The following is a 14,788-nucleotide window of genomic DNA, read 5'->3' as shown; positions in this document are numbered from 1 at the left end:
AGCCATTACCGTCTGAAGGCCTTCTAATGAATGGAGCCGGCAGCAGTTCCTCCCTTTCCAGAGAGCACCCTGCTGCAAGAGGAACTCCGCTAGCACCATACGCAGACACCTGGCTCTGGAAGAAGCAAATGCCACAGAGAGCAGCAGCACTCTCAGTAACAGCGCGGTTCCTCGGCTTTTCTCATGAATTAACAAAAGGTGGCAGGACTATTCTCAGAACAGCATCTCCTCTCTTTCTAGGCATCCTGAAGAAAGCACGCAGTGCTGTGACAACCTAAAAGATGCTGCTTTGACACTAAGTATTTCTACTTAAGCCAGAACATAGTCACAGTAACACGGGCTCATTAACCTGCAAATTGGTTTCTTACAACTATACATATCTCCATGTAAAATTTGATTTGAATACTTCCAGCTCTTGCACAGAAACAGAAGAATCAATATGCCCCCCCGGTTCTGCACGCCTGGACTAGAGCAGTGCTCTTGGTATTTAGGTGGAATCAGAGAGTTCCTGCTTGTTCTGCAGTGACCAACTGTGGCTGTAGAGGACTACAAGGGAAACCCCAAGGAAGTGAGGGCTGAGAAGGAGAGGCAGAGAGTGGAAATAGAAAATGCATCCTTATTTAAATCACTTCGAGTGCACAACTGTCAGAAGCAACCCCCCAGAGGGCACAGAGGGAAAGTAACAGTAATCTGGAAAAACAGTTGGTGTGAATATTAAGTTTTTGCAAAAATCACCCATATGTATGACATACCTGGAGGTGTAACAAAGAAAGACAGAGGGAATCACCAGTGCCACACAAATCAGTTCAATTATTCACGAGCAAGTTGGAACAAAAGGAAGGAGATAAAGAAAGCTCCAATTTTATTATGCTATCAAGCTGGAAAAGACAGAGTTACCATTTAGGAGACACTGAACATTGGTTCAAAATGAATTACTCAAGTTTCCAGAAAAGTTAGGGGAAGTCATGATGACCTTGGGTGAAAGAAGAAGTCTTCAGAGAGAAGTTGGGAGAAAATGGCTATATACAGGTACAGAATAAATTATTGAGAATCATTTGCTGGAGTACCAATACAGAACTTGGGGAGTCAAAAAAAAAAAAAAGCTGCAAGAAGTTGCTCACCCTTCTTTTCTCTGCACGCTGAACAAATCCTTGTATTCAGAAGCACTTTGGACCACGTCTTCATATAGTTCTAACATTTCTAATTCATCAAACTACAGATACGAACTGCTGAGTTCACCACAAAATACATATTGTAAATCGTAACTCTGGTAACTGATGTTACTACATCCAGTTTACTGCCCACTGCAGAGACAGGTGATCTGTATGTCAGCCCACACAGAACTGGTGCAGCAGCTTTTAATATCAGTTAAGTAGCTTTTTACCAAGCTACATCTTGAGGCAGTGGAACAGGTTGCCCAGGGAAGTTTGTGGATGCCCCATCCCTGGAAGTGTTCAAGACCAGGCTGGATGAGGCTTTGAGCAGCCTGGTCTAGTGGGAGGTGTCCCTGCCCGGGGCAGTGGGGTTGGAACTAGATTATCTTTAAGGTCCTTTCCAACCTGAACCATTCTATGATCCTACCTCAAAAGCAAAGAAGGTCTGTCTCAAGTCTGACAAAATTAAGGAACCCCACAGCTGTGTAAGTGAGACTTATATATGTGATATGCACTTAAAGTGTCATTTCCTCTGTGTTTACTTTGTTCTTGCGCGTGTCCAAAGATTCAGCTGCTAGACAGTCAGCTTGACGGTAGGAAGTAGGTAGATAGGAAGGAAGTTCTCAAGAGCTGCCATACCTTAACAGAGCAGAGTCTACCACTGTTAGAGAACACGTGAAAAAACCCTATTCACCCTCCCCCCATATATAGCAAAACCAAAAGCTACTTAAAAAAAAAGCACTCTAAACAGCTAGAATAGACTTGCCAGTTAAATTGTTTCCAGTTACAGACATAGCTTTTCAAATACTTTTAAGATTTACTACTCTGTAGCATAGTAACAGTGCTAAATCACCCACAAAGTTGTGAACTACAGATGATTCCTGCCCCTAGTATTTTGATCTAATTAAAACACTAGTTTAGCTAGAATCACATATTTCTGCACTTCTGTATTTTAAGTTTTCTTCTGAATTAGTACTCAAAGTGAAGGCAGAAGACAAGCACACTAGAATGTGTGATCTCTACCTGACTGCATGTTTACTTCCAGAAGAACAAACGTCTAAGGCACAGCGGTCATGGGCAGACTATCTTACCTGTGCTCTCTCTTCATCAAATTCCAGGCAGCCCATACCATCCAGTCTCTGTAGATCTATCCAGCCTTTCCAGATTACACAGACACCATTGAGAATCATAGGTGCCTTCAAATACACCTGAAATAAAAGCAAAACACATGCTATGAATTTGAAGGCATTTACACACATGCCTGCACAATGAAAATACCGACTCAGGAAGCCCTATATGTATTCTTAGAAGAACATCCAAACCAGCTGGTAACATAAGACTCCACTTAACAGCTTCCCTTGCCTCCTTTCCAGGAACTAATTTTAATCAAGTGAGTGCTGTAACTTCTGCCTACTGTACTGGATGGAATAAATTTAAGCTGTGTTCTCATTTTATAAACTGGCGTGCACCAGGATTTGGTTAGAATTCTGTTACTGCTTTCAGTTAAAGTAACTGTTTTTCTTGTCAGCTTACCTTCGTGTCACAAAGAAAGTGGCATGCTGCCAGACAGGGAGGATCCTTTACAGCACATTTAAATGGTTAAATGAACACATGCTTCCCCCTCTACCCCCAAGAAGCACTGTATTTTACTCCAATACGTGAGCTCTTTCAATAAAGAACAAGCACTACTTTCAGTCCTCCTCAAATCTACAAACTAGTCAGAGTTTAGTAAAATACACTATATATACACCATGCTAAAAATAAGGAAGTCTTCCTGTGTTTACTATGGCATTTGTGCTGCTTCAGCTGCAGCAAGGAATAATGCATGAGCTTAAGGCCCTACATCCAGATAATGGTACATGATATAGTGATTTAAAGCAGAAGTATTTCCCCTTCTAAAGACCAGAGATTAATCTCCACACAGGAAATTTAAAAAGAAGCAAATACAACATGAAATGAGTTTGACACCCTATATTTAATGACATCATCCTTAACAAAAAAAAAAAACCCGCAGCAAAATTACCGAAATTGTAAAGAAAAATCAACCTTCAGTAGTTATTTCAGCCTACTTGGCCAGTCAAACCCCTCATGGAACAGACGTTTGTCTATGTTGAATTGCTGGAGAGGCAAACCATGCATGCAAGCCTGCACCCACTTTAGATTGAAAGACTGCCTAGACTTTCAAAATCCCACCGAGTCTCTTTGGTCTCCAGGAGTGGCCCAGCTAAGGAGGGGAATTTTCACACAGCATCTCCTTTAGTAGCTCTAAATTCATCCCCTGGCAAATCCTCATCAGCAAAGTATAATTGATGTTTAGCGCTACAACACATTTGAAAGCACCCCGACTGTGCCTACCTGTTCAGTTCCACACTTACCAGCTAAGAGCACTCAAGCAGAAAAAGGAAAGAGTTACAGGAGCTACAGAAGGAAGGTAAACCTTCCTTATGCAAAGGCCGTGTTGGTAAAGTTAAGCACTGAACAACAGGAAAGACAATCCATGAGTGGAAGAAAGGGAACAAATTACCTGTTTGTCAGTTAGTTTCATGTTATGCTATTTACCAAATAAAATACACATGATCTCCGAGCTTGATTTTTACAGCTTGACACACTTCAGTGTCAAGTGAAATAGTCTAGAAGTTTTCAGAAGTTTTAATTAGCATGAAGTGACATAGTCTAGAAATTTCAATTAGTACAATACGCAGTAGCTCAATAACGAAGAAATAAAGGTTAGTTCAAGTACATCTTCTTTGTATCAGCTCCACTGAGAAGAGCCCGGGCTGGTTTTCTGTCCCTGTATTCACAGCCTAGCACATGCAAGTCATCACACCTATGTCTTCCGTGATGCAGGGTGCAGATCTACCAGCCAACAGCCTTTGCGAGCAGGGGTGTCAGAGCCAGCATGAGTAAGATGTGGACTACCAGGAAACCACCTCCCACAGCCCTCATTTCAAGATTAATCATTTCAAACTTATGAAATACAACATTACTCCCTTTCAGCATAGTCTTCGCTCATTCATCTCACAAGAAATAAACGAGGCACGCGCCATCAATTTAATAGATGTGCTTAATTAGTTTAGAAGTGAAAGACAGTTAAAGAGGCTATTAGAATGAAAAGTCATTCTCTTCTAAGAATGCAGAATAACTCAAAAGGAGGGGAAAAAGCAGTATAACCCAACTACGGGCCTATAAAGACAAAACAGTCTGTACTCTAATGCCAGCTACTTGCAAACAGGCATTTTGCTGATCTTCTTTTAGGGTTTACCTTTCACCTAGCCTCCCCTATCCTTCTGGCCCACAACAAAAGCCTGGGACAACAGAAGTTACATAGAATGTCCCACAGATGACAAAATCTAGCTTTTCAAGTTGTCGACGAGAGTATTTTTTGTTTGTTTCTTTGACTAGGAATACGATGCTGCTACTAACTGCCTCATTTCAACAGCTGCTCCATTGCCTTGGTCATTGCAGCTCCTAGTGCATTACGTGCAGACTTTGTAGCTGAGGCTCTGTAGGCTGCTGAGGCTCAGTACTTCCAACGCAACGCCTTACACATCACCTGGAAACCTGAGCAGTGCTGGAAATTCTGTGAAAGTCTTCACAAGTCAGAGGGAAAAGGGAAACAAGTGGACAGAGGCGATGTGATTACCGATGCCTACTCTCTGCCCCAAGCACAGTGACCAACAGCTGAGCTGCTGACAGAGCAGCTTGTGAACCACTGGCATGCAGCCTGACCTTTCCAGATAAAGCACTCTGCCTTTGCTCCCCAATCAGAGCCCTTAAAGCCTTACACCACTGCATTCAGTAGGTCTTCGAAACTCAGATAATACGCGTTTTTCACCTCTGAAAGGATGAATGCCATAGCAAGATATCTGAATTTTGAAATCACTATATAGTAATTCAAATTTACAATAGTTCATATTGAAACCACATGTGCTTATGCAGGAACTTTTCTCTCATTAAAACACACAATAAAGCATACTGGTGCTTTTTCCTGTATTTTAGAGAAATGAATTTAGACTCCTCTCCCTCCCCTCTCCTCTTTCTGAAGAATAGAAACCACCTAAGACTGTAGCCCAAACGGTTTAACCACATATTTCCTTCTTTTCAGATAAAGCCATGCTGGTTCCCTTTCAATTTCCGAACTTAACAGAATTATTAATAAATTACTGTCTCTTGTCTGTGAGCACATGATCTGTTATGGCACCTCAAAATCCAGCACAAAGTTGTCTTTTAAAAACTTTCCGAATTGTCTGTTCTGAAAGTTGCCTTAAGACATTCACAGTTAAGACAGCAAAGGCAAAAGCCACATTATTTTTACAAAGACCCCAACTTCCTCCCTTAATATTACTGAGCTATATAATTTGATTAAAAGTAGATAAAGGGATGTCTTTGTTAGAATAACTATTTCAAGGCGGCATTTATATAATTTTATAAGCCTTGCCCACACCCTCGGGTGCTTTTCATAATACTACCTGGAAGTCAGTCTTGTAAAACTCAGACACTTAGGTGAAAAGCACTAGAGAGTAGTAGGAAGAAGAAGGGGTTGAAAGTCAGGCAATTACCGATTTCATATTCAGTGGACAAATTTAACGCTACATAAAGAAAAACCATTTAGGGACAATCTAAGAGGAAAAGATATATTACACAGCTGTCTGCTTTCAGAGTACAGTCTATCCTATGAACCAAACAAGGCACAGCCTTTTTGACAATGACAGCAGATGCTTGTGTAACTAAGTTAAGCATTATTATACACACACTGAAGGAGGAGAATGAGTTCTCCCTTATCTTGCACTCTCGTTTTCCACACACTAGCACAGCCAAAGCCGATTAGCTTGTTAGATTTTGAGACGTAGGTAAATTATCACATACTTGAGTCTGCAATTTTTACTAGCTTCTACCGGCTGAATTTTTGTTCAGGTGGCTGTTATGCAAAAGTTCCATTTCACTTCAAACTACACCTTCCATTTCAGACTCCTACTACAAATCAAAGTAGCATTAGAAATTTTTAAACGAGAAAAGTAAATGTGTTACTTTTACATTGGAAACCAGCTTTCAGTGTTAGAACAAATACTCTGCTTGCTGACTGAACCACCAGCAAGAGTAAACACTCTTATCTTCGAGCATATTATCTGGATGGAGGATGAACAGCACCATAAACACACATAAACTTCAGAACATGCTGCACAAATATATTAGTTGTTGAGCTGCATTTGTGTGTTCTCGGCCCACCAGCTGGCTTGATCTCAAAGACCTCCGTGCCACACCTTCCATATATAGTGGATCTCACCTTCCTTTTTGTACTCTTTCAACTAATCTGTTACTTCTTTACATCTGCATTTAAATGAGCAACCCTCTCCAACTCCAACTAACTGGGAGTTAGCTTTGTTGTTAAAAATAGGCAGGGACTTGGCTCCTCTAACACCATTCGTTCATATTTTAAAAGCCAAACTTGATTTGAATATAGTGAAGCAGACAGAGGACGATTCTCTATGACTTAAAAAAAAGCTGCTTTACTTGAGCACAAGACGCAAAACCTCAGTTTCACATCCTATTTTAGTCCTCTAGTAAATCCTTATCTCACAACACCAGAGTATTTAAGTGATGTGCTATAGATATGCTATCTGTATGCTCCATCCACACATCCTGCAGTTACAGAAAGCATTCCTTCTCCCTAAAGCAACCAAGCCGTTTCCTCCCCAGAGATGGCAAACAGTTCTCACCACCCACCAACTCATGAATCAGCACGCTCACAACAGCCACAGATGGGCCCAACTTCACTCCCCCAGAAAACACCCGTCCCCAGCAAAGCGGCACAGTCCCATCCCTCCTCTTCTCTTTTTCCCAGCACGCTGGGGCAAAACGCATTCTTTCAGAAGAGGCTGAGTTCTGACTCACCGTCTGCCTCATCACACACACACACACACACACATCTGCCCATTCAGAGCTGCTCACAGCAGCTGCCTCTCTCTTGGCTGAGCCAAGTACGTCCCTCCCAGCTTTGATCCCACCTTCCCCTGAATCATACCCCACTTTTAAATATTTAAACAGCAGTCTCCCCAGTGACTTCACATAGGAGACGCTGACCACTAAGAAAGAAACAGCTGTAAACATTTACTCCAAGGAAGAAGGATGTTAAATCGGTTACAGCTAACCTCATCATTTCAGCTTCTCTTAACATGGTCTATACACACTGCCGAGTAAAAGGAGACTACCTATTCAAAATGTTCAAATAGGAAATTACGTATTCATCTCTTTCCTTTAACAGAAATCTTAAAGGAGTATATACACATTTTCTAACTAAAACGCAGTGGTCTTGCCACACAGATTTGGCATGACTGTTCCCAAATGTAAAGCTGAGCCAGTGTCTCCCTTCTCAAATACCCAGACTCACTTTCACACAGTAATCAGAGAAGGGTGGCTAGCCTGGGTGTCAAAAAGGGGTCAGAGCATGAGAGAGGAAGCAATCTATGACACTCCAAAAAGAAAAAAAAAAGAAAAAAAAGAAAAAAGCTTTATAAAACTTTGCAACAGACTTTGTACGCTAAAATCTTCAATTATTTGGGGAACAAAACAGAATAGTACCTTCATTAGTGTAACAACCAAAGTTACAGCAAAAGCTGAGAACTCCACGAAAGGCTTCAGACTCCACTTTTAGATACTGATCACTCATATTTTAAAAAAGAAACTAGTGAAAAACAACCAAGTCATGGACAGAGTTTACAGCATTTATCAGACTTTTAAAAGTTCAATTATGAAATAAAACCTTTGTAACATAGCTTTAACCAGGAATGAAAGAGTAAACAGAAACAGTTGAAAAGAATCCCATTTAGAAACTCACTATGAGTGAAATAGACTTTTTAAGTGTTTTTAATCTTAGAATAATAGACACATCACTACAAATCAGAGCTCAAAAATCCAACAAGTTTAGATCAAGCCTTCTGTCACATGCCTCAAAGCATATTATCATTCTTCCTTTAAGCACAAAAAGAAAATGTTTTCGAAGTTATTTTGAAAGCTGTATCTTGAAACAGCTTCCACTATATGAAAATGAGGTTTTGTTGAAATTTAGGCCTCATACTATTCTGTAAAAACGCAAAGGAAGTGACACTTCCTGACAAAACAAGAGTCTTTCCTAAACAGTCGTACATGGATGACCCAGCTGTGGCTTTCAAGATGAATACAGCTTCAAGTTTCTCACGGGTGTCACCCACGTCACAACCATACCCACACTAGCGCCAGCAGCCCCTCGCTGGCCATGGGACCCCCGGGAGGGAGCTCCCAGGGCCACCACAGTGGACACAGCACCCCACAGCCCCCAGCACCGCCGTTTCTCTGCCTGAGACCTGTTCCTGGAGCTCCTCTGTCCTATGATTGCACTGAAACATTTCACTTGCAAATTCAGACTGTGGAAATAATTTGGGAAGAGGCTGGTAGGAGCAGGACTGACCAGGCCTGTTGTAGTGTATGAAATATTCTTTGGGAAAAGCCTGTTTCAGCTTTTTACTTCTCTTCTTTCCTCTATGTTACCTACACCTGCCGTAACGCCCACCCAAAAACCAAACAGACCAAAAACCAACCACACAGGCATTAGTTTTTGCAGAACATAAGAGGCATTTCTGGAAAGAAAGTTTGAAATAGGGTTACTCTATTTCATCAGCTATGACAAAGGTCAACTCCTCAAGCAAAACCAGAAATATTAACAAAACAGTATGCTTGCTAAGAGTCTCCATCTAGACTGCTATGCTTAGAAAAAAAAAAAGGAAGAATATTAAAGTTCCAAATGCAGTCTTTCATACCACAACGTTTTAAGATTACAAAAAGCAGTGGAAATACAAATTCACCGACTGTGAGGAACAAAATATCTAGAGGAAAAGAATTTGCTGAAACACAAAACATCCCATGAACTGCTAATAGCCTGTACTAGAATTCTAATAGCAACAAGTAAAAAGAGCTGAGCACAGTGCTAACCGATTTAACTATTATTTGCAAGGGTTTGTTGTATATAAGCAGTTAAAATTGTTGTTAAAGATTTTAAACCCCTGTATTTCCCCCCCTATAGAGCAATATATCCTTGACTCATTCTGCTTCTGCTTGAAGTCCATGAATAAAGTTGCAACTATGACTTAATTCCACAGAGCCTTTTAATTTAGTCTGACCCTTATCAAGATACCGTACCTGCCAGACTCAAGAGTCAGAGGGATACAAGTTTGGTTTTTTTTAATCTAAGTTTTAGATTCTTAGATACATTTCCCCTCCCCCTATGGAAACCTGTAAATTTATACATGCCTATATATATATACATGCTAATATATATACACACATGCTAATGTCAAAGGTGATTCAAGATACAGCTTGAAATATTAGATTAAGGAATTTCATAGCCGCCCCCCCCCCCCCCCCCCAAAAAAACCAAACCCTATGAAAAACCTTCTGCAGTAAATTCCATTCAAGAACACCAGCAAGACAAAAATCTATTTTAGCTCTCTGATTCTAGCAGAAGGTGTTTGGGTAACAAGTGATAGCATTCCCTTGGTGCATTCCCTGAGGAAGTAATGCACTGCAATTCACAACTAGAAAACCATCTCAGAAAATACTCACTACAATTTTCAACTTCATAGTAAAACCTGACAGTCCGGTATTATGTACTTTGGCCAATTTTTAAGTAAGTTTATGTAAGTCGCCCGTTTTTATTACAAACATCACTAAAGTTTTAGAAAATGACCATCTAGATAAAATTCAGATGCAGCAAATCCATTTTTACAATTCTATGGAGTAAAAATATCCATGTATGGACTCATATTAAAAACATCTTTATAAGTAGTATCAGGGCTGTGAAAAAAAACCCCTCTCTCAACACGTTTTCTGTGTTACCAAAATACTACAGTGATGGTTTTTGTTTTGGTTTCTAAAACTTCAAAAAAAGAACAGCAGAAGAATCTTCCTCGCTCTACTGGAGAGGCAGAATTTGCAAGTCACTTTCATAAAACCTGATGTTTTTATGGGCTTTTTGGTTATTATTTGTTAGTTTTTTTCTGCATCAACTATGTAATCATGACTCTTTTGAAAGCAGATCAATGTTTCATTAAATTATGCAGGTTACTACTTCAGTTAACTAAAAAGCAAGTCTAGAACTGAGAACAGATATGAAGTGTTAAGGATGTCAGAACAGATGTGATTAAAATCTGTGGAAACTACAGCATTTTATTCCTGGATTGAAACCACTGGTCAGTACTTATGCTTAGAAGCTAGCAAAGAAAAAATATTAAAATGCTACTGCACAGAAGTTATACTCATCATTTAATAACAAAAATAAGCCCCCAGACACAGTTCATCGTTCCAAAATACTGCAATTACTGGACTGAGCAGGAAATATACACTACACGATCAAAACCACCAAATAAACACCAACACGAAGCAAAAAGTAAGTGGCTTCTTGTTTTCACAGTGTCACTACAGATACGTCTAATGCCTCCCAACATGAAATGAGTCTCCTGCTCAGACTCACTCCATTTGCCTTCAAAAAGACAAATCCAACCACATGGCTGGAACTGATAACCAACAAAAATGCAATGAGCAGAATATAAGGATAATCTGAAAGACAAATACATGCTGGGGTTTTCCCCTGTGAAATTTTACAGGGTATTTATCAGTACACCTTTACCACTGGATTCTACATGAGAAAGATGGCTGTATTTTAAATTTACTCCCCTAAAATGGCATGCATTAAGAAAGACCAACCTTTTCTTGCAAGATTTAAAAAGAATAAATGTTTTTGCAGCAAAAGATTGCTAGAAGACTGCTGCTGTTTTGCTGCTGCAAGCCTGCGTGATTGTAACTGACAAACGCTTACGCTCACAAAACCAGTTAACTAACAGAGACACACACTGCTTTCTGCCACGTTGACAGAACATATTTTCCAGAAGGAAATTTCAAAATTGGTTGGGAAATTAGTCCTTTTTCAAGCTTGCAGAAAACCAGCATAGCAAGAAAGCAGTTATAACCAGAAACCCCAGTAGAGGGTTAGAAAGAGAGGTTTATCTGAAACACATCATTTACACACCATGCTACATGTGTGCAAATAAATAGCCTATTAAACCTGTCTTTTTGAACTGAAAATTTGAAGTATGTAATGCAAGTATACTCAACTAGACGATAGGTAATTTTGACAACATGGGCAAGCAACCAATAAAAACCATCCGGGAACAGACCTGAGCAGGAGAGGGGCAAGAAAAGTCGCCTCTTCTGCTCTTTGGCAGTTCTTGAGCACTTTGACAGCCTCATCCTTCCCCCTTAAGCAGGATTCAAGTCTGGAAAAACTGCATGAACATTTATTCGACAAGCAGTGCTGCATCAAACCTTAAAATAATATGGGTAATATTTTGTCTTTTGTATACCATAACAACTACGTAGCTTGCATCATCCAATCAAATTCCATAGTGTCGTAATTATTCTGTACAAAACTATCAGGTTCTGCAGAGAAACATCATTAGCAATGGCTGGGAATTTTCTTAAACAGAGTAATTAGCACTCTCAGATATATGTTTGATACCAAGTTCTCCAAACAGCAAAATCCTGAAAAAAGATCACCAGTTGTAAAAAGAATGACTAACATAAATACAGCTTTGGTTAGCCAAATGGCAACAAGAATTCTCCCAGCACAAGACCAGGAAAGGACAGAACCAACATTCTGTGATCCACAGGAGAGGGGAATGGATTTAAATCCTTATGCACTATATAGTTTTATTCCCTATAAACCACCTACTGATTCATTTTCTTGAAGTTCAAAAAAAAATGACAGCTGACATCAGCTATACTCCCTCAAAAGTTTGATTCTCAAGTTCCAGGTATCAGGACAGAGATTAAAAAATTTTCATACTGCTTCTCTGAATGCTTTGTCAGGAAAGTTGCATCCTGTATGTTTCATGAACAGCCTGTTGTAAGAGCTTTTGAAGTGATTAGAGATACCAGCTTTCTGGTTTGGTACAAATAAAATCCTAGTAGTTTTCCCCCATGAAAATCCCCCAGGATACCAGGTTCTGCAATCGCATTGCAGGGTACTGTTCTCATTCCCCGAGTTGGGGGCATCTGGACACGAGATGATTGCCCACTGCGTCCCTCTACCTACGTGAAAAAGCTTGCCCTCAAATTAAAAAAATAAAAATCAGAGATGCATACAAGCTTTATAAAGAAATCTCCAAACACTCTTTAGTAAGTAGCACGAGAAAAATACACTACTATAGCTGTTTTACTCTGTCTAGATGCCTTCCTGCCTTAGTTTTCCTGTTCTTAAGCATTTAAGCACTTAAGCATTCTTAAGCATTACAAGCCTAATACATAGGCTTGTATTAGTTTTTCAAAAAGAAAAAGTACAATAAAGCCTCTATTGAAGAATGTACGCTTTTTCCTTTTTTTAAATCTGTTCTATTTTTTGCAAGAAATACACTATCTGGAAAGACACTAAAAAAATTTCTTCTTGTCACCGCCAACCTGTTTTGTCAAACAATGCTGGCTACTCCTCAACTGCCGTCAAGAGATATTTCATCAGAACAATAAAGCCCCCACCAAGTGTTCCAGAGCTGCTTTCTTCCCTAGATTTCAGACCTAAAAGTACTTGAAATACGTGACAAATGCTTTTTATCCTTGGTCAGTGTATTTCAATAGAAAATTAAAAGTTTAATGACCCTTACTGTAAAAATTATGCCAGGTTTAAGAACCCCTTTTGTCACCTTCCATAGGTTTTATGTTCTATGTTTATACCGAGATGAACAGATAACACAAGTTGCATACCCAGAAGTCCCGCGGAGTTGCTGCCTGCAACTAAGCAAAGTATCTTAACATACAGAAAGACGACAGAAGTTCTGCACTGGCACCTCAAGCTGCTACAATTTGCATCTCATATACAAGTCTAGATACTACTCTAACAGAAAATATATAGACTTTCTGCTTAGACAAAACATCCAGCATCAGCTATTCCCCAGAAAATGATCCTTTCATTAGCACTCATCCTCTTGGAAGCGCAGTCTTGTGCAAGAATTTTTTTTTTTTTCATATTATTGTCACAGTATATATTTCACCAGGCCAACTTGTTAAAAATCAAATATGCAATTATGCGAGCTAATTAGCTCATTTTGTTACTTGTGCTTTGGACAATAAAGCCTGAAGAAACATTTCAGTAACTTTCAGAAAAATGACAGTTTCTTGCAGCAAATATTTCATCATCTTATTGAATTTTTCTTTTTTAATACAAAGTATTAAGTGGTTTTCACAGGGAAACAGACATTCTCAACAGTGATGCTCTTACTTTTCTCATTCATTTGTAAGAGGAGCAGAGAAGCATAATGTTAAAAACTTTGCTTTGTAAGTGGAGACTGATATGCAAACAAGAGGATTCAACGATCCAAGTGTTTGGATTTCTTCCAGTATCCATGCCACAGAGATCTCAAGTACTGCTTTCATCCACGCAGCATTCATCTATCCTCGCACATAGCTGGTTTCCAAATGCAAAATTTAGCTCACTAACTCTGGTTTGGTTCCTCTTCTGGGAAACTTTAGGATGATGGTGTGAGTAAATCTGAAGTCTTGTCTATACAACTCTAATAGGTGCATTTAGAGCACTTCAAGGTAATATATAAAATATGACTGAATAACTGCTTCTACAACATGCAATAAAAACTAACTGAAAGCAGATCTAAAGTACTTGGGACCTACAGAAAGGGTTGATAGGTAGGGATCACAAACAGCACAGCTGTGCTGTAAGTACCATTCACAAGCCTTGTTTCAAACTGGCATGGTCACTGCGTGCACCATAATGTACGAACAAGGCTGCGTGCAGTAACACAAGTACGTGGAGGATGGGAGGAGCGAAAGGATTACGGGGAAAAGGCTGTGGGTACTTGTCACATGAGAGATGCCTGGTGTGACTCATGCTCTAGTGGCAGAGGGCACCCTACGATAAATCACTCTTCAGGAACAACTGGCCAAATCTCACAACGTGTACCTAACAAGCTATCAGCTCAGAAGATCTCTTTTCCCAAAATCCAAGTTCCTGACTGTTAGTAGTGTATAAACGGGATGCAGATAGAGGCATCTCCCAGTTTTGAGGGAAAGTGAATAAGCAAAGATACACTACAACTACTCGGCCTTCAAATGGAGTTTCAATTAAATAGCTTTCCTCTATGCAATAGCAGGTTGTAATGAATAACGCCTGAATGTATCTAGGCAAAACAAGAAAAAGTTTCTCTTTCCTCTAAAGTAAAAACGGTATAGGAGAATGATGTATCTGGAGAAAAAAAAAGAAAGAAGAAAAAAAGAAACTGATCAGTCTCTACTAAATAAGACACTCTTAAGCACAAATGCAGTAATAGACTCACAAGCATCTATAGAAAATTAGTATTTTACTCAAACCATATAGATGATCCTGGAGGAAAACTGATCAAGGGGGCCATCTAGGAAAGTGGATTATTCTCTCCGACCAAGCCTTTCCAGAACTCCCATCACACTACTCCAAGGAAAAATTAAGCCGTTTAGCCAGGCTGGGTATAAACTGGATACACTACCAAACCCATTTATCTGCTGTCAGAATAACCGCACACTGACTTTCTTGTTTAAAGCTTTCAGAAAAAGCCTGAGAAAGGCAA

At 39.7% G+C, this 14,788-nt stretch overlaps 1 protein-coding gene across 2 annotated transcripts in view; it reads right to left on the bottom strand.

The window, feature by feature from the left end:
* CBFB (core-binding factor subunit beta) overlaps window positions 1-14,788 on the bottom strand; it is a 44,851-nt gene that overhangs the window by 19,096 nt on the left and 10,967 nt on the right. For both annotated transcript variants that reach the window (XM_054199985.1, XM_054199984.1), the window contains exon 4: window positions 2,246-2,362. In XM_054199985.1, coding sequence (XP_054055960.1) covers window positions 2,246-2,362 — 117 coding nt within the window. The remainder of the gene's footprint in view (window positions 1-2,245; window positions 2,363-14,788) is intronic.

The sequence above is a fragment of the Rissa tridactyla genome, chromosome 4 (assembly GCF_028500815.1).
Source record: "Rissa tridactyla isolate bRisTri1 chromosome 4, bRisTri1.patW.cur.20221130, whole genome shotgun sequence".
Classification (NCBI taxonomy): Eukaryota; Metazoa; Chordata; class Aves; order Charadriiformes; family Laridae; genus Rissa; species Rissa tridactyla.
Note: the sequence above shows the minus strand (reverse complement) of the source record. Positions and strands in the feature narration are given on the sequence as shown.